At 44.1% G+C, this 25,465-nt stretch overlaps 5 protein-coding genes across 7 annotated transcripts; 4 read left to right on the top strand and 1 right to left on the bottom strand.

Moving 5' to 3' along the window:
- Positions 2,388 to 3,767, top strand: LOC8083949 (dolichol-phosphate mannosyltransferase subunit 3). Its single transcript, XM_002466327.2, has 4 exons — positions 2,388 to 2,550; positions 2,767 to 2,888; positions 2,984 to 3,091; positions 3,310 to 3,767. The coding sequence occupies exons 2-4, from the start codon at positions 2,787 to 2,789 to the stop codon at positions 3,367 to 3,369; spliced, it is 270 nt and encodes an 89-aa protein (XP_002466372.1). The 5' UTR covers positions 2,388 to 2,550; positions 2,767 to 2,786; the 3' UTR covers positions 3,370 to 3,767.
- LOC8084173 (pentatricopeptide repeat-containing protein At2g22070) lies at positions 5,620 to 10,943 on the bottom strand. Of its 3 annotated transcripts, XM_021455012.1 has the most exons (3): positions 8,385 to 10,943; positions 7,177 to 7,352; positions 5,669 to 6,299 (listed from the first exon to the last, which is right to left on the bottom strand). In XM_021455012.1, exon 1 carries the CDS (start codon positions 10,911 to 10,913, stop codon positions 8,502 to 8,504), a length of 2,412 nt encoding a protein of 803 aa, XP_021310687.1. In that variant the 5' UTR covers positions 10,914 to 10,943; the 3' UTR covers positions 5,669 to 6,299; positions 7,177 to 7,352; positions 8,385 to 8,501. The 3 variants fall into 3 exon arrangements, with proteins under 3 accessions (XP_002463808.2, XP_021310687.1, XP_021310686.1); XM_002463763.2 differs by lacking the exon at positions 7,177 to 7,352 and having other exon boundaries at positions 5,620 to 6,299; positions 8,506 to 10,943; XM_021455011.1 differs by lacking the exon at positions 7,177 to 7,352.
- Positions 11,093 to 13,611, top strand: LOC8084172 (protein AE7-like 1). Its single transcript, XM_002466326.2, has 5 exons — positions 11,093 to 11,321; positions 11,429 to 11,534; positions 12,244 to 12,343; positions 12,653 to 12,698; positions 13,185 to 13,611. Exons 1-5 carry the CDS (start codon positions 11,219 to 11,221, stop codon positions 13,292 to 13,294), a joined length of 465 nt encoding a protein of 154 aa, XP_002466371.1. The 5' UTR covers positions 11,093 to 11,218; the 3' UTR covers positions 13,295 to 13,611.
- Positions 14,820 to 18,563, top strand: LOC8084171 (uncharacterized protein At1g01500). The gene is made up of 3 exons (XM_002466325.2): positions 14,820 to 15,092; positions 15,617 to 16,412; positions 18,055 to 18,563. Exons 2-3 carry the CDS (start codon positions 15,738 to 15,740, stop codon positions 18,289 to 18,291), a joined length of 912 nt encoding a protein of 303 aa, XP_002466370.1. The 5' UTR covers positions 14,820 to 15,092; positions 15,617 to 15,737; the 3' UTR covers positions 18,292 to 18,563.
- LOC8083947 lies at positions 19,690 to 23,830 on the top strand. Its single transcript, XM_002466324.2, has 5 exons — positions 19,690 to 20,242; positions 20,543 to 20,640; positions 20,746 to 22,647; positions 22,745 to 22,865; positions 23,055 to 23,830. The coding sequence occupies exons 1-5, from the start codon at positions 20,128 to 20,130 to the stop codon at positions 23,690 to 23,692; spliced, it is 2,874 nt and encodes a 957-aa protein (XP_002466369.1). The 5' UTR covers positions 19,690 to 20,127; the 3' UTR covers positions 23,693 to 23,830.

The raw sequence follows: 25,465 nt of genomic DNA, 5'->3' as shown, positions 1-25,465 counted from the left end.
GATTTCTTGTCATATTAAATTTTTGGACGCATGCACGAAGTATTATATACATATTAAAAAATAATTAATTGTACAATTTATTTGTAATTTATAAGACAAATCTTTTGAGCCTAATTAGTTTATGGTTTGATAATAATTACTAAATACAAACGAAAGTGTTACATAGTCAAACTCAAATTTTTTTTAAACTAAATAAGGCAAAAATCAAACGAAGGTGTATAATAATGTATATGATATCTCTAACCGTCGATAAAATATGGTCGTCAGTCTACCTAGGGGTATATCCAAGATAGTAGATTATCGGCAGACATGTGCGTAACCTACGAACTAGATGATGACGCAAGACACGGACAAGGATTTTATTCAGGTTCGGCCACTGTGAAGACGTAATACTTACGTCCTGCGTCTAATTGTATTGATGATATAAGATGTAATATGTTGAGTTATCCTCCAGGAGATCCCCACCACCACCTCTGATGGTGTGGCTCATATCGAGCCATGACACTAATTTTATCTTATGATCACGTGGGGTGTTAGAGGCAGATTGATAAGATAGATGAGTTTATTGGGCATGCTCAGAGCCCTTCAGGATGAAGAACGACTGCATCTTCCTGTCTTCGCTAAATTGAGCTGGCTCTCTTAGATTTTTTTTATTATTACTCTGATTGACATCGTTTTTCTTTTAAAATGAAAATGGGCTAAAATTTGAATGATTTTTTTACTCTAGCTCGACTCGTTAGACTCAGTTTAAGATCTCTACGATATATCAACTCCCAAAAAAATTTAAAAACACACGTCCCCTCCAGGCCTCCACTCTTCCAGTACGCCGCCTCAATGCCTCATATGTGTTCTCCTTCAGGGCTTCATCACAGTGGCATGGTCCCCGTGCTCTCTCTCTCTCTCTCCGCCGCCGCCCTACGCCAGGTGCCAAGGCCTTGGTCAATTTCTTCGCCGGCTGCGAGCACCCACCACCAGCAGGTATTCCCACCTTCCCTACCTGCTGTGTGAAATTGGGCTCCCAAACTCTTAACTTAAAAGCTATTTGGCTATTTGATCCTGCACTGTTCATCTATAAAATTTGTTATTTATCATTGATATTGACAAAGCGCAGATCCCGAGTCGAGTTTATAGTAAACGATCACTCTATTCGATCCCATGAAGTTGGCAACACAAAAACCACATCTCTGTTGGGCATACTTCAATTTATTTGAAAAGTTTTCTCACATAGAAGTTTTCCATAAATAATAAGGAAAATGTGTCGCACCCCCAACATTTTTCTGCTATGTTCATATTTCTTTCCTCTTAATAAAATATTACTTTTTCTACTTTGAAAGTTATTTCTAACCCGAAAAAATATTTTACTACAAAGGGTTAAGTATAAAAAATGTTCTACCTATAGAAAAAAACCATTTGTTCCATAAAGAACAACTAGTGTTATGTAAGAGTAGCAACATTCCTAATTTATTAATTATGCAATATTGTTATTTATATATACTAATGCATAATTGTTATTATAGTCACACTATTTCTATTTCTGTCCTATCATGCCAAGCCTTTTTCCGCTCTTGTACTATGTAAATCTTTTCAATTTCAACTTGTATACTTTTTGTTTTGAGTTGCAGCTTTTCTATGGACTTAATGCCACTATGTGCCTCTACTATCTTTGTGCCTTGCGAGCCAGATTTATTTAAGGTTGATAAAATGTGATAATTCTAACACACGAAAGTATTTTGCGACATACCTATTTGTTTGGTTGAAAAAACATGGCTAAAAAAGTTTGACTGATACAGATTTTAGGAGTTGAAACTTTTAGAAACAGAAGAGTACATATAAAAAAGATACGGACAACAAGCGTGAACCATCATCACTTTCTCTATTAAGAAAAGATACTTTTGTATTAGTTCTTACTAAAGAAATGCAGTAAGAAAAAAATACTAGTAATGTCTGAAGAGAATAGTTATATAATATCTATTATGTTATTTAAAAAATACTCCCTATATCCTTTTTTAATTGTCACTATTGGTGTACCATAAGTTTGGCTCGATTTGTAGAAAATACGTGCAACATTTGTATGACCAAATAATTTTGTTAAAAAACTAGATTCAAAAATATTTCTAATGATACTAATTATGTATTATAGATATTAATGTTTTTATATATAATTACTGGCAGTTGTTTTTTGAAAAGCGCAAGCGACAATTAAAAAGGGACGGAGAAAGTATGTTTTACTAGCCATTGATATAATGTTCAACGGAGAGAATAGGTATATGAAATCAACGAGAATGAAAATTTAAAAGGGAGAGAAAGAATATTTTTTAAAAAAAACACAATTTTTCAAAAAAAAACTGAAAAAAACGAGCGTTTTATTTTATTCCGCCGTCGATGCACCCGTCTTCCCCTTCCGTCCGCCGCATCCCTGTTCCCTACTCCTCCGCCCCTCTCTCTCTCTCTCTCTCTCTCTCTCTCTCTCCAGACGACTGTGCCGCCGCCGCCCTAGGCCAGGTGCTGAGGCTTTCCTTGGTCTCTGCGCCGGCGACGAGCACCCACCAGGTACTCCCACCCCTTCTCTTCCCTTCCCTTATGCTGTGCGAAGCTGAGCACCGAAACCCTAACCTAAAGCTATTTAGCTATTTGATTGACAATCCTCCTAACTTCGAAGTTTTTGCAAAAATTATTGGGTGTACATGTCATGTCCCTTTTGCTGGATCTGCCCCTGGTGTCAGCTATGTCTTGTTTGTCATCCTTGTTATTTTTTCTTTATGACAGGGAAAGTACCTCATTCCCAAATGAAGCACATATTCAAGATTGCTGCAATACTGGTAGCAATCTCAGCTATCTGGATTGCTCTCCTTGAAACCTCAACTGTTCCTCGAAGTTATACTTGGCTGGTCAGTGTCACTGATTTTTGCTAGTAAATATCTTTTAAAAAAACAGTGCAAGGCGATTGGTAGTTTGTTTATGAATTTGGTTGTTCCTGTTTCAGCTTCCCATCTACTTGGTAGTGGCTCTTGGATGCTACGGCCTTTTTATGGTTGGATTTGGACTTATGTTCTTCCCAACTTGTCCTCAAGAAGCTGTACTACTGCAACAGGTTAGCTATTTTAGTCCTAAGGACTAAATTTCATTTCTTAATCTATCCATGACTAAACTGAGGAACCTTGGAAACTTCTTGAGCTGTCTTTGCTTCCCATGGATCTTCATACAGATCATGACAAAGAAATCCATGCCAAATGATATTCTTTTTTTGGCTGTGGAACGATACCTCTGTTTATTCTTATTCTTACTTGTCTGAGATTGACATATATGCAGGATATTGTGGAGGCAAAGGAATTCTTAGCAAAGAAGGGTGTTGATGTGGGCTCTGAGTGAGATCAATTTTGAGTGGTTGACAGTCATGACTGTCTTGAAGGATCACCATTCTGTTCCTTGGAATAGGTTGCTTTTTTGGAAACTGTAGATAGGAAACATATCATTCCACTATGTTCAGCTATTACTAACACAGTTTTAGTGAGTTGGCATGTTACAGTTATGTTTTTGTCAATGATGGGTCTCATATTGACTTGCTGGTGTTTTTCAAGTTTTAGAAAGTTTACTGTTCTAGGAATATTTGGTTTCTATCTTGATTTCCCGTCAGTGGACCCTTTACCAATTCTGCTGTTCTACGTTGCTTGTACCCTCAAGTCTCTTTGAGGATTCAGTGTTTGAAATTTGTGCAGAACTTCTACAGTTTCTTCTGTTCAATGTGGCATGTCACAAATTACAGTTAACAGATGTTCTGATCTGTTTAATGCCATAATTGCTAACAACGAGCTCATTGAGATCAGAATGTCAGGTGGGCTTAGAGCTGGTAAGATTTATATCCTAGACTAGAGTGATGTGCTATAAATGCCAAGGGAAATTCTGACCACAATCCCCTGATTTTAATTACTACAACCAAGCAACCCTAAACATCTGTACTTTTGTTTCGAGCTTGCCTAAGCACGCTGACTTTACTGGATATCACACAGCCAGTTCTGGAAGGAATGCGGAACAACTAATGAGTCTACAAAACAGCAACTACCCTCATAAAACAGAACGATAGCGCCGTTGGATATCACTATATCAGATATCACACTGCCAGAACTGGTAGGAATGTGCAACAACTATTTCTGGAGAAAATCCAGCATTCCCAGCGGATACTACCACATGCTATACAAAGCTAGTAAAATGTAATTGCCTTACATCAAACTGGAGCTTGAGCAATGTACAACTCAGGGAGATCTCACTCCTGCAAGTAGAGCTCCCCAGTATTTGCAAGTGAGCAGAAATTTGCATATAAATAATCCGCATGAACACGTTAATCCTACACAATCAATTACTGTAAGTGTTCAATAAAAACTTGCGAGTATACTTCATCTGTGGATGTGAAGTCTGGTCCCTCTCAAAGGCATATCTTCAGGATCTCATATGGACCAAAGTGGAATAGCACAGATACAGGCTCCCTGACCAGCCTGTTCGCTTGAGCTTATTAGCCGAATCTGCCAACCATTCAGCAGTGTTTTTATCTTATAACAAATCAGTCAATAGTACCCTCTTACAAATGTTCAATAAATACTTGTAAACTAACATCGCCGGTGAAAATGACTTCAGATCCCTCTGAAAGCTGTGTTTTCTGTGTCAGATGGATTCAACCGAGCGAGCAGGAACCTGGCCTGGCTACCATGCTGGTCACAATTTATGAGTTTTGGCACAGGGAAACGGTCTACCAGTAGTGCTTCTGCATCTACTTCTGATGCTTCAAGGAGCTTCCGCAAATTTCGTGGTTTGGGTCCTTATGACAGCCAGGCTTCCTCCATTGAGCAATTTTCGAGCCATAATGAATCAAATAGTAAATGACATCAGGAGAGATGGAGCTGACATCTAAGAGCAACTCCAACCATTATACAAATGGACTTGGCATTTACCAAAATACATAAAACTCCAAAAAAAAACCCTCCAATCGTTATGCATTTGGACTTTACATTTTACATAGCTATGCATTTGGAGGGGGAAACTTGACATATATGCCAAAGGAGTCCGGCTATGCAAATAGAGATCACGGGATTCTCGGTTCCACCTCGCGGGCTTTTTTCTTCCGTTCGCGCGGTTTCCCTTCGCGCCGCCACCACTTCGCGCGATAGGAGAAGCATCGCGCGTCCTCCTTCGCCAGCTTCACGCGCGCGTTTGGACGAAGCAGCGCACAATAGGACGACGCAGCGTGCGATAGGACGAATCTACGACGCCTTCCTCATCAACGCCGGCCAGGTACGCCTTCTTCATCAACGACGGCGGGCTGTTTGGCGCGGGATCGATTGGCCGCGCGGGAAGGAGTGCCGCGAAACAAAATTTCTAGAAAAAAAAAAGATGATGGACTTGGCATTTTGCATAACGGTTGGAGATCACCCGATTTTAGCCTTGCCATTTTCATTTGGGGGTTTGCAATTTGCCTAAAATGAACTTCAAATGCATAATGGTTGGAGATGCTCTAACAGCACAGGAATAGGTGGTCCATTGAATGAGTACTGGAATATTAGAGTACTCCATCTGTCCTGTGTATAGTGCATTTTAGAAATTTTAAGACAAATTAAGAGAGAACATAAAAGACACATGTAACCTCATTTTATTTCCTAATCAGACGCTATCATCAACGTGATTAATGGTGATTGATTGATAAATGGAAAATATTTAATGTAAAATTAGTTCGTGTCCTCTAAAATGCATTATATTTGAAGACAATTTTTGAATACTAGAATGCTCTATATTACAGGACGAAGGGAGTAGGCTGGATCATGATTAGAGACCCCACAACTCCCTCCCCATTCAGCATCAACCTGAAGAAAGTAGTTTCGCCGGTAGAGCTGTTGAAAACATCAACGAACTGTGATCTCCGCAAGTAGTACATGAACTGCGGATACCAGGAGAAGTTTGTTGACAGCTGAAATGTAGATGGATCTTCAGGATGAGAATTGCTTTCCCAAGATCAGTTTCCACCACACACCCTGGACCAACTGTTGCAGGGCCAGATGTAAAGACCGTAATCCGACCACTGGTACTGGGTGAGCAGCAACCCTCTAGAAGAGCAATAGCAGTGGAAATCGCTGCGTCAGTTGCTCTTAAAGGGCGATGCCCCACGCAGACATGGAGCTCAGGTCCTCTATTGCAGATGTGATGTTAAATTCACATTCAGAAACAACAGGCAGCAAAAATCGCTGCGCTTCAGTGGACCTTGGCATAGCCAACTTCTTGTGCAGTGTACGGTGGACTCCTAGAAGTTCTTGTATCTGAAATATAAAAGAAAGCATATGTGATATTCAATAACCATAATAATTTCTAAAATAGAAGCAATTGCAAAAGCGTATTACTAAACTAGAAGAAATTCAAAACATGGCATATCACCAAGCTTGATGAAATTCAAAACATGAGTGAACCAGAGTTTTATATGGCAAGTTTGGACAACAGGAACATAGCAACAAGGATTCTAAACCAAACCCGAAGTTCTAGACAAAGGGAAAAAACCTCCAGCTATGCAGTTTCCAAGTTTCCACATTTTCTCTAGCACTATATATGGACATGGGCATTTGCGAGAGTCCTATCCTACAGTGCAGAGATATCCAAGTTATAAATCCAACAACAACTACCATCTTATATTAGAAAAAAAAAGAAGTACATTGCAGGGATAAAGTGTCCAGGTCACAAAGAATTTTATAAACCAAGCTATTTCAAGATGCTATGTACAATGTAGATTTCACATTTTCACTATTTCAGTAGATGTAACAGCACTCAAAGGGCGGTGCTGTAAGTGGTTAAAATTCTTTGTTCACTTGTCTTAGAATGAGAGAATTTAGTGAAAAATGGTGCAACTGGACTGGATTAGTAAAGCTGTCAAAGGGCGGTGCTGTCAGTGGTGAAGCTTAATACCAAATTGGTCCATGGAACCTTATCCCCAATTTTGTTTAACTTTACTGCCAATTGCTTGTCTAGAATGGTTGAACATGCTTTGAGTTGAGTAACGTTTTAATTACTGGGCTGACACATAATCTAATTCCCGAAGGCATTGCTGTTTTGCAATATGCCAATGACACTATTGTATGTCTTAAAGATGACATGGAAAATTGCTAGAAACATGAAAATTGTTGCTATATGGGTATGAGATGATACCTGGACTTAAAATCAATTTCACCAAGAGTGAAGTTAACTTGATTAATGGTGATGAAGATAAATGCACCTTCTAGGGAGCTGGTTAATTGACAAATTTGTTGCTTCCCAGTCAAGTATTTGGGAGTCCAAGGGAGTCCCTGTTAGTCCTCGCAAACTCCATGTTGCTGACTGGTTGCCTCTTGAATAGAAAAACAGTAAGAATTGATTATTTGGAGGGCTGGTGCTATGTCTATTGCTGGGAGAGCCACACTTATCAACTCTAGTCTGTCTAATACCTTCATTTATCATAAATCCATTTACTTGCTTCTTATCAACAATCTTTACAAACAAGAATAACTTTTTTTGGCAAGGTGGAAGTAACAAAAAAGGAAATATCATCTTGTGAAATGGGAGAAATCATTTCTAAAAGCAAGAAAAAGGGAGGTCTGGGTATTAAGGACATTAAAAAAATGAATATTAGTCTCTTGTGCAGGTGGTGGTGGAAGCTGGAACATGAGGTTGGTATGTGGCAAGGTATTATTAATGCCAAGTATCTGAGAAATGATAATATGAAACTTGTGAAACATGAACATGATGACTCTCCTTTATGGTCTGACTTACTCTAGGTCAGTCAAACACATTTATTTAAAAGGCAGACAGGCTGAAATGAAAATTGGGAAACACCCATTCTGGCTTGACAACAAGCCTTTGTTCATGTTAGCTCCTGTACACTTTGAGCTTTGCTGTGAGAAGAATATTACTGCGAGTTGCAGAGTGAAATCACTTTTAGGAGTTGACTCCCTATTGTTCTGTATCAGTAATGGATTGCTCTGAAATATAAGTTGAGTATGGAAATTGATAGTGTGAAATGGAAATGGAATAGTAAAGAGATATTTTCTGTTTATGTTGAATTAGTATATGATCAACTGACGAGTGATGATGAAGAGCTTTCCTATAAACACCTTCTTGTGGTTACTGGAAAGGAAAGGAAATCTGTCTTAACAAAAGACAATATGCTGAAGCGCAAGTGGACAGGTTAAGTGGTGTGGATCATAGGGACCAGTCTGGGTGCATGTGATAGACCGAACAATCTTGGTAAATATTGGCTTTGAATCGAACATTGGCTTCTTGGTAACAGAACTATTCACTCTTTTGGCTTAGAGCTGTTTGCTGGGCAATCTAGAAAGCTCAAAACAATGCTTGCTTTTAGGGGGTAAAATTGAAATCACCTTTTATGCTTGTGCGTTTGTGCCATTTGTATCTGAACTTGTTGCCGTGATCTTCAGTCGGCCTTCAGTTAATAAACCTTTTTATTTAAAGAAGAAAAGGATCCCAGACCAGTTTTCCTACCAATAATCTTTACATGAGCAGTACCCATCTCTGAAATGATGAAATCTCGTTGCATCTCGCACTATGATCTCGCGATCCACGACTTTGGAGATGAACTTGATTGCCGTGTGGCAGTCATTGCACACCCGCAGGTTCTTCATGATCCGCAGTGTTGTCTTTTCTGGCGTGCTGATGAGACCGAATGCAATGGCAAGCTTCTCACTGTGGCGGCTCAGCAACTCTTCCTTCAGTTCATCATCAACGTCGTGCAGAACAGAGTTCAGGTCGGGAACAAATCCTGCCTTCTTGATCTCCTCCCACATTTCAGCAGCCTTCTTGCAGATTGCATCCCTCTGTGGATGCAGGACGTCGTCTGCTCCGAAGACGTGAACCTTGCTTTGTACATGAGTCCAGCTGAAGCCAGTCTCCTTCTTCACTGCTTTGTCCTTCCTCAGCTTCCAGATCCTTGCTGCGTCATTCCACCTCCCACAGGCAGAATAGACATTGGCAAGGGCAGAGTAGGCGCCACTGTTGTCAGGATCAATTGACAGCAACTTCTCTGCTGCGAGTTCTGCTAAATCTGCATTCTTACGCACTCTGCAAGCTGCAAGGAGCGAACCCCAGACTACTGTATCTGGTGCAACAGGCATCCGTTGGATGAATTCGTGAGCCTCTGTGAGCAGGCCGGCACGAGCAAGCAGGTCAACCATGCAAGCGTAATGGCTCATTTCTGGTACAATGCCATGCTCATTCAGCATCTGCTCGTAGTACCTCTTCCCTTTGTCTATAAAACCAGCATGCGTGCAAGCTGAAAACACACCGATGTATGTTACACGGTCTGGTTTCACACCAACACGAAGCATTTCTTCAAAAAGGACAATGGCTTGTTCTCCTAAACCATGCTGTGCGAGAGCCACAATCATTGATGTCCATGTAACTGTTTCCTTGCGCCAGCAAATCTGATCAAACACCCTTCTGGCCAGTGGCACACTGCCAGACCTTGCGTACACTGTGATAATGGCATTGCTGACTGAAACAGATTGCTCCTGCAATGATCTGATAGCCCTGCAGTGGATCTGCTTTCCATAACCAAGATATGCCAAGCTTGCACAGGCACTGAGAACAGCAGCAAGAGTATGGCTGTTGGGTTCTGGGCCACTTCTGATCATTGACCTGAAGAGCTCCATGGCTTCATCATTTTGACCATTCTGCTCATAGCCAACAATCATAGCAGTCCAGGCAATGACATCTCGATTGTTCATAACGTCGAAGACTTCCCTTGCCTGCTTCGTGTCTCCGAGCTTGACATAGCCTTCCAGGAGAGCCGTGAAGGAGATAACATTCAGATCAGCAACCACTGCCTTGTCCATGATCCTCCTTGCAGTCTCAACACTTCCAGATTTTGCATACGTTGAGATCAGAGCATTCATAATCTGACTGCTGTACGGCATTCCAGTTCTCAAGATATAAGAGTGCATCTGCTTTCCCATCTTCAGCATGCGAAGGTTAGCACAAGCTGATAGGACACTCGTTACCGTGAATTCATCTGGCTCCATGGAAGAAGCAGTCAGCATTCGTGAGAAGAACTTCAATGCCATGTCATCAAGCCCATTCTGGTTATACCCTGCTATGATGGCGTTCCAAGAGACAATGCTTCGTTCTTCCATGTTCTCGAACATGGACAAAGCAAGGTCCATCCTCCCCTGGTGGGTGTACAGCGACACCATGGCATTCCAGCTTGACTCGCTCCGCACCTTCATCCTCTCAAACACAGCCCTTGCTGTCTCAGCATCCCCACACTTGCCATACATATAGAGCACCGAGTTGGCCACGGGCACGCAGCTGCTCAAGCCCAGCTTGATGACGAAGGAGTGGACCTTTCTCCCAATTCCGCGGGCCTCCGTCGCAGCGCACGATGAAAGCACGTTCGTGAGCATGAACTGTGACGGCGCAAGCCCTTCACCGACCATGTCCAGGAACGTCTTCACAGCGTCCCAGAATCGGCCGGCGCGGTTGAGCCCGACGACCATGACGGTCCAGGAGACAGCGTCCCGCTCGGGCATTTGGGCGAACACGACGCGGGCGTCAGCTAGGCGGCCGGACTTGGCGTACATCGACAAGAGCGAGTTCCACGTGAACGCATTCCGCCGCGCGTACGGAATGTCGTCGAACAGGCGCCGCGCCTCGTGAAAGCACCCACGACCCACGCCCGCTCTGGCGTAGTAGGAGAGGAGGTTGTTGCAGAGGTAGGCGCTGACGAGGAGGCCCGCCTTGACGGCGTGCGCGTGGATGGCCCGGCCTGCGGACGGGTTGACAGCGGTCTGGCTGAGTTGCAGGAGCCGCGCGAAGTGGTCGGCGGCCGTGGCGGCCGCGGCCGCTGTCATGGCTGCCGGCCGCGCCGCCGCGGCCCCGGCTTGCCATGGCGGCATTTCGCATGGCCTGGGAAGAGCTTCGTTGTGGATCCGATGGAACGCGTTATGGGCCTCCAAAATCTAGACGGGTTGATTCATTTGGAAAAGCGTTATGGGCCGCAACATGGACTTTAAGCCCACTCGGAAAAGGGCAGCAATGATTGAGACCCGACTGAGAAGTTTTTTTTTTTTCTCGCCGAGTCGTCGACTCGTCGTCTTCTCTTCTCTTCTCTCCTCTTCCATTCCATTCCGCAGCTGTGTCCTCTGCTCTCCCAAATCAATTCACTACCGCCAGCGCCGGATCCAAGAGGAGTTGGAGGAAGATGACTGTGGGCATGATCAACGCAAACCCGGTGGTGCACGAGCGGCCGGAGCGCGCCGCGCACCCCCACGCCGCCGACGCGCTCGACCCGCTCGATGTCTTTGGTAGAGTACTTCAGTCCTCTCCTAGCGAGTCCATCTCGCTCGGTTCCTTCTCTTCCGCTTTTGCTTAGCTGATGGATGGGTGCGCTTTCGTGGTGCGGGTGCCTCAGATACGGTGCGGGATATCAAGGACCCGGAGCACCCGTACTCCTTGGAGCAGCTCAGCGTGCTGTCGCAGGAGTCCGTCTCCGTTGACGAGAAGCTCGGACGCATCCAGTACGTATGCTGTATACTGTCTTCATATCCTCCACGTCATTCTTTCGCTTGTACTGTCCTAAACAATTTGTTGTTGACTAGGGTATGTTATCAATTAGGGGTTGTATCCTGTGTGGCAATTAGGGGTTGAGCATAAGGAGGTTATGTCATATTCGTGATATACTTTATTTCGATTTCTCTGGATTTTCAGAATCCTTGTGGGTTTCTGGTTGGATTGTGGAACACGTGCACAATCTTAGCTTGCTGGATCTGGAATTGCTTCTTGACTAGAGAAATAAGACTAGGCACCTAGATTTATGCTTTCTTTACGCTCCTTATCCTTCTTGAGATTGGAGTGTGAATGTACTATCAGTCGAGCAGGTTATGTCGGAATTGCCTATGCCTGCTAGTGGTTACTCTGTATGTGAGAAGGTATGTAGTCCTGAGCTGTTTTGCCTGTTTATTTTAGCATTTTTGCACTTTCAGGGGTATATGCATGCTTTTACCAGTTTCCCTGACCATGCTCTCAGCTGATCATATTCATTCATGGGACGCATGCTCTCAGGGTGTGAGGTTGCATTTGCTTATTTGGGAGTATCATGTGTTAAACCCCAAAAATACAAAAGAAAAAACCCTGAACTGACTGTAGAAATGCGGAGAACTACGTCTAGACAAGTAGACATCTAGCTTCGCTTTTCTGTGGTTCCTTAAATGTTCGAATTTCTTGCAGGATAACCTTCACCCCAACCGTGCAGCACTGCAGTATGGCCACAGTCATTGGTCTGTGCCTCCGACTTAAGTTGATGCAGAACTTCCCTCCACATTTCAAGGTGCTTATATGTTCTGTATTTATGAAATTCTTGTTATGACGACCAGTTGAGACCCAATATGTTCAGCTCAACGTTCTCTGTTGACCTTCTATATTATTAGATATAATAGGTGCAGCCTTATTTTGAGAGCATTGGTTGTTACAGAATATAGCAGACCCCACTTTGCAATTTTTCATGATACTGGTTTACTGGAATTGTTATACCACCACTAATTCAGCATATCACCCCATTTGCATGATTATTCTAATTTATTGTTAATTCAGCTATTCAAGCATAATTGCAATCCTTTACCATCGCACTAATTGGCAGGTTGACATCAAAGTTGCTCCAGGATCTCTTGCTAATGAAGAATCAGGTGTGTACATTGGCAAGTTTCTAAGGCTAATATCTAAGAAGTAATATTATGTGGCCCAGTCACTATTTGCAGGCCCACATAATTACTTTCATATAATATTGTTTTCTTTTTCATAAATCTTCTTTTGATATATCAAATGATAGCTGCTTTTTGTTCCTATTCTTGGAAAGCAAAGTAAGCATTATTCATGGACATATTTGAAAGAGTATAGATGGCACCTTTAAGAGATGATACATTTCTATCATGCAACTTGTAGATTCTTAAGGTACCGGATTATCAAAGTACCAGATTGATTTGAGTAAAATTATAGCATGTCCGTGCATATATTTTTTTGTAGTTTGCACAAGAATATATTGCTGAATATTTTCAAAGCATGTTACGCTCTACTGCCACAAGACTTTTACATCAGTAGAATATCAACATCATAGAATACAATTGCAACTATGGCATTTTAAATTTGTCATTTGACTTTGGATGAAATGACAGTAAACAAGCAACTGAACGACAAGGAGAGAGTTGCAGCAGCTTTGGAGAACCCCAACCTACGCCAGTTGGTTGATGAATGCTTATGCTTCAATGATCCATACTCACGTTAACTTGTTCCATGCTGCTTCACTAGTCACAACCTGCCTGCTGTGCTGTACAGTTGTAACCATGCATGCTGTAGTTTGCCCAATATGTTGAAACTGTTGTTATACCTAGCAACATATATAATTAACTGCCCAAGACATCCTTTTTTGTCTTTAAAAATGTATGAATCCCAGAGTATGACCAGAGTTGCCTGCTTATGTGACATTAACATCCAAAAGCAAGTGCTATTTATTGTAAAATCTTGATCTTTGTGGATCATCTGTACCGGAAGTCAATTCTTATCTTGTTATGTTCGGCCCGGAAGTGGACCTGTTATACTGTATTTGCTTTTGGTCAGCGGCTCTATCATTTGCCACCATCTTCTGATTGTAAACTCACAAGAAGACCAACCGTGTGGTGCTCTCAGTAGCCTCCAAAGTCCATAGTCGGTAAGAGATTGTGTTATGATGTTTTGTGATTGGCTATTGATGCCTATTTTCCAATATATAGCCTGTGCCCTTGCTCCTAAGTCAAAGCATTACCAAAACCCACCCATCTGGAACTTGCTCTCTGTATTGACTTGCTGGTCATCTCTTCCTCTTCAGATGGAAAATTCGCATCAAACACTCGTGTTAATTACAGCAAACAATTGAAGGTCGGAGTAGCCATCATATATACCTATTCCTAGCAGATACCGCCGGTACATAATGACATCTCTTTCTCTGAGATTTTGGAAATCTGATGAAAGAAAATAAAATGATGTCACAAGGCATTTAAAAAAAAAGGTCCTCGTGTCTGCAAAGGGGTCATATTTTGATTAGATAATTTTCCTTTTGGAAAGTCTCGAACATTCACCAAGACCACGCCTTTCGGCATTTTCTCACCACTCTATCCCCTGGTGGGTCACTTGGCAAACTGAATCCAAACAAGCAATCTCTTGTGGATATGAGTTTTGGAAGAAGAAGAAGAAGAAAGGTATAAAAAAAAAATCCTGCCTCGGTTAATCAAATTCTCGGACTGATGGCGAGAGAGATATTTTGGAATTTGGAGGATTGAGGCGTGAACTGGCAGTGGCAGGTGCCGACGTGCCGCACCCCGGTCCACGTGTGTTGGCAACGAATTTCGCCAAAAAAATCGGTCCATTGGATCTGTGGGCACGGATGGCGAAAGCCATTCTGTTGTCACCGGCAAATTTATATAGTGGCAGGGGGAAATGTTAATTTTAGGCCTTGTTTAGTTCCTTCCCGAAATTTTTTTGGGACATTGTAGCATTTTCATTTGTTTGTGATAATTATTGTCCAATCATGGACTAACTAGACTCAAAAGATTCGTCTCGTAAATTTTGACCAAACTGTGTAGTTAATTTTTATTTTCGTTTATATTTAATACTTTATACATGCGTCTAAAGATTCGATGTGATGGGAAATCTTGAAAAGTTTTTAGATTTTGGGTGAAAGTAAACAAGGCCTTAATTAAATTTATCCCCTTCGTCTTCGCAAAAAACAAAAAGCATTACAAATAAAATTATTTAGTTTTTTTTTTAAAAAAAATCCCCATCATCCATTGCCGTCCCGAACTCCCGGCGTCCCCCGGACTCGTTCCTACCCCGTCCGCTTGCGCCTCCCTCTGCCCTCGCGCATCCTGGCCAGAACCCGTGCCCCTGACCGCGCCGCCGCACGCATCCCCCGAGCCTCCTTCCGCTTGTCGACTCTGCGCTCTGCTGCGTCCTGGACTGGGTTGCGCCCGAGCTGGTCGGTTCTGCGCTCCGCTGCTGGACCGGGGTGCGCCGATCCATTTGGACTTCGGGTTGATCCATCCGTTGTGGTAAGGGACCCCTCGTGCTTGGATCGATCGTTCTAAGATGAGCTCGGTCCTTGTCTTCGTTTTCTTGGCTTTGGAGCAATCGAATCCAAATCGTTCTCTAATTTCTGGAATGGTGCTCCAATCCAATTTGGCGACCGCTAAATCCTGTTTGTGTTCTGAATTTCGTTGGAGGTTCACCCCCACGTCATCTCCGCCCCTTTTGGGATTCGATTCGGAGAATTAATCTTTTTTTTTTGGTTCAGAGTCCTGTGTGCGCGGTAGCAATTAGTCTTTGGATCATTTGGCTATTTTTCTGTTACGTTCACTTCTAGTTTTGGAACTAGAGTTCTGTATGTTACATGTGAGTGCATCTATGGCCGATTGATCCTGTTTTCAATGCAAGTCTAGCAAATTTTTAGCATCTTGGATAGCTTGTGAGTAAATTTGTGGCCAGTTAGCATGCTTTATGTTTGTGTCGCTTTAATCTAACAAAGTAAATTCTGTTGATACTCTGGTGCTAAACCTTTTCAGCTTTCTTTTTGCAGTTAGTGGAATCGAAGTATTTTTGAGGCTGCAGAAAGAGTTCCTTATAGAGTAATCTATGTACACATATTGATGCCTGTGCCAATGCGATAAGGAATTGTGTTGATTTGATATTATTGCAAGATGGGCGATGGGGTGGCTTTTGAGGCTGCAAGGAAGATTATCATGCACCCGCTTTATGCGCCAAGGTCTTCACCGTGGCTTGACTTGAAGGTGTTCTATATTAGGGTAAGCAACTGTGTGGTGGATGAGTCTGCGCCAGACCATCTCACACTGAACCACATCCCTCTGTCACCTGATACAGTTATTGAGGTGAATGGCCAGCGGAGCAGCATGCATACTGAGTTCATATCCTCCTCACTGAGGAGGGACAGGGTTGACAAAAGGACAGAGGAAGCTACTTTTGTGAGCACGGATAATATACGGATGACAGGGAGTGTGAGGTTCCAAGTGTTTGATAAGAATGATCTCTTGCTCACCGGAGATCTAGATTTATGCAATGCCAATGGAGTAGTTGGGGAATCAAAGAGCAGCAGCAAGAAATGGAATATGAAGTGTCAGTCATCCACATCATGCAATGGCTTCTTGAAGGGAAAGCTGTCCAATGGCTCGGAATATGTACAACCTATGATCGAGGTTTATGTTGCTGGAACTTTCTCTGGCACACCTATCATATTAACAAAGACAATTCAGCTGATATCACGAAGGAAGTCTGAAATGAAACTCAAGCTTGATTCCATCCCTGAGAATGAAGCAACTGAACAACAGAAGGAAGAGTCAGCTGAGGACACTTCGAAGGTACTTACCATCTGTACAGTGACGGTGACCATTCTCAAATGCTTTTATCCAACTACAATCTCACATGTGGACCTTTTTTTTTTGTCTCTAGCATACGAATTCTGTCTTGTGCTTGATACTCACTTGGGAGCTCTGAGCTATTTTGGCTTTAAGGGACTCCTCCACCTGCAGTTATGACTTATGAAACAACTGTGAATCATTCACAATAAGAAACAACAATGAAATGTAACTTGTTTGCTGACTACTTGTTGGTTTAGTCACTGTGACCATGCTCGTCCAACATGTGACAAAAAGGATTATTTCTGCAAACATGATCAATTAGCTTTCTTTCCTATGTATATATGTGTTGTTGCATTGCTATTGCAGGACATATCACCATATTTATATCATTTCTCATGTTAATGCTCACTTTATTCATGGCTTCCATATGAAAACCACTGCAAACTTATTCTCATTTATAGAATCTGAAAGAAAGTTTACCTCATATTGGTATCATGGTTCATGGTTGATCGGTCGGAAATTGCATTTGCTTCTAGAACTAGAAAAGCTGACTTATGCATGGTTACTCTTTTGTGAAGATGACTAGGAGATAGTAATGAACCTCATAGCAGTCATTACATGAGCTCAACACCTATCTCCCAATAAAACTTTTGTTGTGGTGCCAAACATGAACAAGTAGGTACTTCGATCAATCTGTGTTTGGTGAGTTCATGTACATGTACGTCAGATTGCTGGTGTACATGGCCATCAGATAAATAGACTGTAGAAGGGTTGAATATTCAAAGGTGCTCATGTCTCCTGTGTTGATAGGTTATGGCCTTGTTTAGTTCATCCAAAAACCAAAAAGTTTTCAAGATTCCCCGTCACATCGAATCTTGCGGCACATGCATGAAGTATTAAATATAGACGAAAACAAAAACTAATTGCACAGTTTGTCTGTAAATCGTGAGACGAATCTTTTGACCCTAGTTAGTTTATAATTGGACAATATTTGCCAAAAACAAACGAAAGTGCTACAGTACCGAAATCTAAAAAAAAATTCACATCTAAACAAGGCCTATGCCCATTGAAACTGGGAGCTTAGGTAGCTGATTTCTACTGTACCATAGGGTATAGTGTTCTATTTCTATGGCACACTCAGGGCTACGATTGATGAATTTTAACCTTCAACAGTGGAAATATGTTTTCAAATTTGCTGCGATATGATTTTGTCTACTGCAACTATACAAATGAGATTAATGGTAAATGCATAAGGATAGAAGGTGTGAAGGGAGATTGTTTGCTTTGCTAAGAAGTTGTCTGATTACTTGAAAGACCAGGTTTACTGCTTACTGATTCAACCAAAAACAAAACTTCATTGTATAGTGCTAATTTTTTTAATAGAAGATGATTTCTCGATGGAAATTTACCTGTGAATTTGGATAGTACTCTGGATATTAATGTCCTAATGAAGGTTTTCGAGCTCTCCTGTACAACATTGCAAAAGTGTTCACTTTATTCATGGATACAACATTCACCACATTAGGTTACACTTAGTTGTAGGCCACTTCAGGAACGTATTCTATAAAGCATGGAGTTCACATTTATGATTTATGTCACTGACATATGATACTATCCTTATCTTTCCTGTTACTTGTTTCAGGTATCAGAATTCCAGGATTCCAAATCTGAGACGGATGTTGATGTTGACTATAACAGCTTGTACTCAAGGCAGGACTTTCTAGAGGGTGAGGATGGTGAGCTTTCATGGTTTAATGCTGGTGTCCGTGTTGGAGTTGGAATTGGCCTTGGCGTGTGTGTGGGTATCGGTTTGGGTGTCGGCCTGCTGGTTCGTACATACCAAAGCACCAGTAGGAACTTCAGGAGGCGACTGCCCTGATCAGCAAATGGTCCCCATGAATGTAGATGTGTACTTACCTTGGTCTTGTAGGAATCTAACTGTCCACCTTTCCTGTCCATGCTATAGTCACAGATGAGTGTGGTTTTCTGTCCTTCCCTTTCCGCAGTCACTCTGAGTATCTGGTGCTTTCTTCTTTGCAATGCAAATCATTTTTGACCCTTGCCATGTAAATATGAGTCTGGTTAAAATAATATTGGATGATGTGGTCTGGAATTAAATGTGTTGGTGAAGGAACTTTAAGTGACCGGCAATTGTTGTGTTTGTGTGGTGTGAGGGGGATGTTGCACCTACAAATTTGTTGAAAGTCATGTGTCATCTTGTACATGGAACTCAATTAGGTGACCAGTTATTTGAGTCATAGTCTTTTTTGGAGCTTTTTCTAGATTTTGCGCCATGCATCCCTTGTGGTTGCACCTGTAGTGTGATCTGTGATCGCCTTTTAGGTTTAGTCTGTCTTGATATATCTCGTGCTGTTTCCATCCACCCTCCCCACCCCGCCTCCTCCCTTTTCTCTACATCTTTTAAAATGGCATTTGCTGTTTATTGGCCTGGAGGTTCTTATGTTGCTTTGCAACTACAATCTAAACCAATGTGCATCCAGAACTGTGCAGAGAGAATTTTGTGGATTGACACTTAAAAGTGATCCTTGTAGGACCCTTGGTACTGAAGCTGTTACAACAGCTCCTAGCCATCCTGTGTTAGCATGACCAAACATCAATACATAAATCTTTGTACCACAAAACGTAAGCATCTTTCCAATATTTTCCCGTACTGAGGAATGCTTGTCAATCACAGCATCTTTTCACCACCCGTTGATTAGTTTTGTACAATAACCCTTTTCTTTAAAGTTCTTTAAAAAAAATAAAAAAAGAAAAGCAAAATCTCAACACATCCACCATAAAAGTCATAGCAAGATCGTATATATTATAAATAAAATAAAGGTAAAGTCACACCAAAATCATTCACGTTTTGCACATATCCACATCATGGTCAAATGCGATCACTCCCCACCACACTGGCCACTACCACCTACCTAACCAAAAGCTACAAGCCTAGAGAGAATCCAAACGCAAATGCCATGGCCTTGTTTAGTTCACTCCAAAAAGCAAAAAGTTTTCAAGATTCTCCGTCACATCGAATCTTGCGGCACATGCATGAAGCATTAAATATAGACAAAAGCAAAAACTAATTACACAGTTTAACTGGAAATCGTGAGACGAATCTTTTGATCCTAGTTAGTCCATAATTGGATAATATTTATCACAAACAAACGAAAGTGCTACAGTACCGAAATCCGAAATCTTTTCGGAACTAAACAAGACCCATGTCTCCATTTCCCGGCTTTGCTTGCGAATGGGGTGAACTGGGGACGCAACGCGGTGCAAGTGCAGCTAGAGGCAGGCCCCTGTCGGTCACCATGGACGTGTGACTTCCAAGGCAATCCTCCCACTCACCCCTAACCGAAAGCATCTACTACTTCTACTACTACTAGCGCAAGCGAGGTTGACATGGCTGCTCTCCCCCCTCCTCTCCGGACGAGACACCTCACCCTCTCTCCCTCCCTCGCCGCACGGCTCCGTGCGCGGTGAGGCATAGCAAGCAAGCAAGGAGGAGGTTGAAGACAACGAAAGCCCCGGAACGCTCACGCGCACCAACCCGAGCAGAGGAGACGCCGCGCTCTTTCACTTCATTCGGGCACCTAACTGACTAGCTGACGAGAGTCGACAGGTGAGGGTTCATGGTGCAGTGGAGCAGCGGGCGGCAGCGTGCGGAGCCTCGACGACCCCTCCTCCCCCGCCCCGCGGGCGCCGAGAGATGGCCAAGGTGCCCGATCTCGGCTCCGACTTCGCCCAGAAGCTGCTCAGGGACCTCCGCCGCCGCCGGGAGCGGCTCGGCTTCGAGTCCTCCGCCGCCGCGCCTCGGGCGAAAGGTAAGCTTCCTTCCTCGATCGGCGACCGCCGCCGGTGCTCGCTTTCAAGTTTCAACTGGCATTGCGTTCTTCTCTTCGCTCTGCCCTCGTTCTTTTTCCATTTTCCGGAAAAAAGGTGAGCGGCACTGCGCACTGTTCCTCATTTCATTTTCGGATGGTTGTTGCCGTCGAGATAAATAAATTCACCATAAATTTGCATCTGTTCTTGACAAGAACAAAAGGAGGACAATAAGTTCAGATGATAATACGTCGTACTCCGTAGTAAATAGATTTATTCAATATGTCTGGCATGCTCTGCAGATGCTTATTCGAATGCTCCGAAACCACCTCAAGTTCAGAAGCCACAACAAGCAGCTCCTCGGGTAGCATCAAGACCACAAGCAGCAACGAGCATATCAGTAAGTTGCAAAGACCCAAACGATCATCCACACACTTACTGAGTTAATGTGACTGCTGAATTTTACCTCTCGTTTACAATCTTTACGTTTGCTCTGCACTTGCAGCGCCGGCAAGGCAACAGCAGCTCCATTGCCAGACCAGGGACGCCGCGCCGCCATGACGCGCCGGCCGTCGCCCATTCGCACGCCATCGTGCCGTTCCAAGGAGAAGGAGGAGGAGGCAAGCAGACGGCGCCAACGGCCAGCGCCGGCGGCGTGGACGTGCAGATGGCGCTGGCCCTCGCGCTCAGCAACAGCGGCAAGCTCCAGAACGTCCATCTCGTGGCGCGCCAGGGCGGCGGCGGCGGCTCCGTGTTCTTCGGCGAGCCGGGCAGGACGGGGACGGCGTCGCAGGCGCGCCACCACCTCCTGGCTCCCGGTGCGCACGTCGGCAAGGTGGCGATCGGCGTCCAGAAGCTGAACGACATTCTCGTGGCGTACTCCTCCGGCGGTGCTGCCGGCGCGAGGAGGAGGGGCTCGGTTGAGATCGGGAAGCAACTGCTCAGAGGCGCCATGGACCTCGAGGAGTCGCTCAGCATGCTCATGATGCTCCAGGACGCCTCGGACTACATGGAAATGGGGAACTCAGGGAACGGCGGCAAGATGCTGCTGTTGGAGGGCAAGGAGAGCTGGAAGAGCTCTGCTGCGCCGCGTTCGACGACCTCTGCCTCTGCAAGGCTGGTAGAGATCGTCGACGGTGATTCAGAAGAGGCCGAGCAGGCCGACGATGCAAAGAGCCCGTCAGATGCGTTCTTGCAGATTGTTCCTCACGGCATGTCACAGAGTTACAGACCGAACCACATCTCATCTTTGCAGTTCGCCGGTGCTGCAAACAATCGCAAGAGCAATGCTACAAGTGGCGAGAAGGATGGTTCAAAGGTGAGGATGCCCAGTCTGATTGCCAAGTTGATGGGGCTGGAAAATCTTCCATCAGCGAAGACGGTTGCAGAGCGCAAGGGGACAGAGAGGTTTGTGAAACCTGAGGCGGTGCCAAGAAAATCAACAGCGACAAATGCGATGGCTGGCACATTACCCATACGAATTGTAGCTTCAGAAAGGATGCCATCCAGAGGGCAGATCAAGAATTTTCAGACAAGTGAGTGGAATATTAGCCTGACAAAGTCTGACGAACCTGTACTGTCAAGTAGATTTTCACATCTCACAGTTGACAAGCAAACAAGGCAGACCATGAGGCAGATGTTAAGCAAACAGGAAGGTACAGACAGAAGAGTCAGTGTAAACCAAGTAGCTGATGAGAAAATCGTTCATCAGGACACGAAGCTGACTGAAGACAGCAGCCAGCAAAAGACAACAGTCAGTGCAGGAAGGAAGATGAATTTCCTCCAAAGGTTTACGAAGAATGGAAAGAACAAACCAGCCACAGAAGAGAAAACAATTGTTGAAGAAAATAAACAGAAGCTCGGAAAGAAGCAAACCACAGGCATAAAACAGAGAGACAGTGAGGTGAAGCCAAGGAAGACGAGAGAGAAGTTTAACAAGGAGAACCTTGCCAATCCTGGAAACAAGGCTCAAGGAAAGAATGGCAAGGCTGCCAAGACAGATCAAATGAGAAAGCAAGCACAAAGTAAGCCGTCAGATAAACAGACCATGGAAAAGAAGGTGCAGAATTATCGTCGAGTGCAGAATGAAACAGCCATTCAGAAACTAGAACAGAAGAGGTCACTGAAATCAGAACCAACTCCTACAAAAGAGAAGCTAGAATCTGTTACACTGACAGAACTGCAGAATGGAGAGGCCACAAAAGTAGATGATACCAGAAGTCACAAACCATCAGACAGCACGCCCGGTGATGATGGTGTATGCGAAAAATCTGCAATGGAGATGGAAGATAGTAGCACAACTAGAGGTGCTTCCTCATACCAATCCGAAAAGGAACCAACTGAAGAAATCAATGATCCAACAACTGCTGTAGCACAGACTACTCCTGAATCAATTGCTGAGACAAATGTAAGTTTAAATAACAGAGCATTCTGCATCAGTTATTATGAAAGTATTACATTGCATTGGTCTGATGGCATTTTTTTTTGCTGGTCCAAACATGCAGGATGACAGAGTTAATCATACAGTCAGTGAGACAATACAGACACTGGAAACATTTTCTGAGGAAGAACAGCAGCACCAGCAGCAGCAACAAATGAAAGAAGTGAACGATGAATCAACAAATGGTACACATACTTGATTCACTGTTGGCCTCTGCACACTAAACCAGTTTGTTTACTTATAGTAATTCTTTTAGGAATATGGTTATTTTTTCCAGAAGCTGTAGTCTCATAGCAACCTACTCTACATGCCAGATGAACTAGTATAATCGTCACTGTTGTTACTGAATGAATAACCTTATGCTTATGTTGCAGGTTTGGATCATATCATGAAGCCCGGTAACCCGAATGTTATGAAAAACCACAAGATGGATGTTGTTTCATGTGATTCCTTCACAGAGAATCAACTCTTGCTTGCAGAAATGTTGCTGAAGGATCCCTACTTACTTGAAACCGCAAAGGCGATTACCGGATTCAATGTCCCAGTCAGCGTGGTTCAGGTTAACACAGGGAAGTGGTTAGACAAAGGCAACAAGGTTCTTTCAGACATCGGACGCGAATTGATCAGAAGGAAAGGTAAACGAACAGAGGCGATGGTCGATGTTAGCGTGACACGCGCCGCTAACCTGAAACTACAGACTCTAGATGATCTCATCAGAGAACTGGATAGCGATATTCAGTCTCTGCACATCCCCAAGAAAATTCAGCAACATAGTGACCACAGCACAGCTGAAAACCTGAAGATGGTACTCCGCAGCGACATGGAGAACACGCATTCGGATGCTAACTCGGTGTGGGACTTCGGTTGGAACCGCGTTTGGGACCTGCCGATCGAGAAGAATGAAGTCGTCAAGGATTTGGAGAAGAACATATTGGGTGGTATCATCACTGATGTAGCAAGGGAGCTTATTGATGTATCCTTGCGCCATGGGTGCTGTGCCTGTGAGTCTTGACTAACTTGGATATGTTGTAATCTTCAGGATGATAGGGTATTTTCAGCTTGGGTATGTACGAAGGTTTTCCAGTGGAAACCATTCATATGATTTTTGTGTATATATATATATATATAAAGGGAGGGGAGTGTGCATGCATGTGTGATTTGGTCTTTTTTTTAAAAAAAAAAAAGAGCAAATCTTCAGAGCTTATGCTTCAGTTAGGACATCACGGTTAAAATTCATCAACCACGATACAGTAAATACTAGTTGCAATGAATGAACAGAGCAGAGTTGCGAAAATAGCAGCGTAATCGAGACAGTTGTTGAAGAGAGACGAGGAGGCAACGAGCACAGTGCATGATAAATTCATTCACTGCGAATGCGATGATGCAGAAAGTAATTGAAACGAACAAAGCAGAGTTGCAGCCAGCTAGTAGTGCACCGCCTTGTCTGGTCCACCTCGCCGCCGCCGGCAAGCTAGAGTTGTCACCTTCTGACGCACCCGACAGCGTCCACATCGATATCACACAGATCTCCGCGGCCAGAACGCTCAGCCTCCTGTCCGGCAACGGTGCCAGCATCAGCGCGTCCAAGACGTTCTGGACGAACATCAGCCTGTCAAGGCATCCCGTCGGCAGCTCGATGCGCGAAGCCTGCGACGAGCCGGCGTCCAGAGAGACGAGGCATGGAGCATGGTGGGTTAGGGGGCGGAGGCTGTCCACGCGGTCCAGCCACTAGACGGTGGGTCCGACGACCGTGGCGCGAGAGGCATATCTTGGAGCAGTGGCGCGAGAGGCAACTTTACAGGATCGGAGGGGTCAATTTATCTTATGAAGCTAAACGAGGACATAAATATTAGATCAATTAGTTATTAACCCTGAACTTTAGGCTAATTAAGACCTCAAATACACAACAAATAGTATCAAGTAAACTCTATTAAATACAAATTTTCATTTCTGTAGTGACTGTATAAACTATATAGAGAATAACTCTGCAGATTAGTATGGAAATGAAAAGAAAAGTTGCAACTAGATATTGATTATTAACCTAAAAGTACTACTTTGGCTTTGGCAAAGGGGGAGGGCAAGGCCCAGGTTGGCCTGGCCTTAGCTCCGCCAGTGTCTCGGAGGGATGTATGGGAGGTGCACCCCGTGGCGGGGGGATTCGACGACAGCACCCCGCCTGCCATCCTCCAACGTGAAGGTCTGCGTCTGCAGGTCCAAGTCGACGGCGAGCAACTGGAACGAGCCGCCGGCACCACCAACGGCGAGCAAGGCGTGTGGGTAGGCTTCATGCACATCCGCCAGAGGGAGGCAGGACGTTTGGCCGGTGAGGCTCTTGTAGACGCGCAAGTCATCTCAGGAAAGGGCACCGCCCCAACGTTCTTTGATGTTTGTCAGTTGCCGGAAGAGGACGACGAGGCCGTCGCGCGAGGCCGCGGGGTCGAACGAGTCCAAGAGGATGGCGTCAAAACGGAGGAGGTGTTGCCATCGCGTCGACATCGTCTGGGCAACAAGATCTCCCGCGGTTGCTGCGCGCACCGACAGTTGGTAGGAGAAGGCCCCGAGAAAGAGGGCGGGGTCAAAGCCACGGTTGGCCTCGGCGCGGAGGGCGAGGCTGAGGCGGAAGTCCTGGCTGAGGATGTCGCGGTGGGTAGACTTGGAGGCAGTGACGTACCACAGGAGGCTCGCAATGTCCAAGCGCAAAGAGGACATCAAGGCGGAGGTCGAACAGGATGTGCAGTGGCTGTGGTTTGGTTGCACTCCTGTTGTATGCGCAAACGCGTGGGCG

This window comes from Sorghum bicolor, chromosome 1 (genome assembly GCF_000003195.3).
Source record: "Sorghum bicolor cultivar BTx623 chromosome 1, Sorghum_bicolor_NCBIv3, whole genome shotgun sequence".
In the NCBI taxonomy this organism is placed as follows: domain Eukaryota; kingdom Viridiplantae; phylum Streptophyta; class Magnoliopsida; order Poales; family Poaceae; genus Sorghum; species Sorghum bicolor.
This window is presented reverse-complemented; position numbering and strand designations above follow the sequence as displayed.

Excerpts from the sequence above, each read along its gene's own strand:
- LOC8083949 (XM_002466327.2), top strand. The coding sequence starts at position 2,787 with ATGAAGCACATATTCAAGATTGCTGCAATACTGGTAGCAATCTCAGCT. Across the intron at positions 2,889-2,983 it reads CTCGAAGTTATACTTGGCTG|CTTCCCATCTACTTGGTAGT; the intron begins GTCAGTGTCACT and ends TTCCTGTTTCAG. Across the intron at positions 3,092-3,309 it reads AAGCTGTACTACTGCAACAG|GATATTGTGGAGGCAAAGGA; the intron begins GTTAGCTATTTT and ends ACATATATGCAG.
- LOC8083947 (XM_002466324.2), top strand. The coding sequence starts at position 20,128 with ATGGCCAAGGTGCCCGATCTCGGCTCCGACTTCGCCCAGAAGCTGCTC. Across the intron at positions 20,243-20,542 it reads CGCCGCGCCTCGGGCGAAAG|ATGCTTATTCGAATGCTCCG; the intron begins GTAAGCTTCCTT and ends CATGCTCTGCAG. Across the intron at positions 20,641-20,745 it reads AAGCAGCAACGAGCATATCA|CGCCGGCAAGGCAACAGCAG; the intron begins GTAAGTTGCAAA and ends CTGCACTTGCAG.
- LOC8084171 (XM_002466325.2), top strand. The coding sequence starts at position 15,738 with ATGGGCGATGGGGTGGCTTTTGAGGCTGCAAGGAAGATTATCATGCAC. Across the intron at positions 16,413-18,054 it reads CAGCTGAGGACACTTCGAAG|GTATCAGAATTCCAGGATTC; the intron begins GTACTTACCATC and ends TACTTGTTTCAG.
- LOC8084173 (XM_021455012.1), bottom strand. The coding sequence starts at position 10,913 with ATGCCGCCATGGCAAGCCGGGGCCGCGGCGGCGCGGCCGGCAGCCATG.
- LOC8084172 (XM_002466326.2), top strand. The coding sequence starts at position 11,219 with ATGACTGTGGGCATGATCAACGCAAACCCGGTGGTGCACGAGCGGCCG. Across the intron at positions 11,535-12,243 it reads GAGAAGCTCGGACGCATCCA|GATAACCTTCACCCCAACCG; the intron begins GTACGTATGCTG and ends AATTTCTTGCAG. Across the intron at positions 12,344-12,652 it reads ACTTCCCTCCACATTTCAAG|GTTGACATCAAAGTTGCTCC; the intron begins GTGCTTATATGT and ends ACTAATTGGCAG.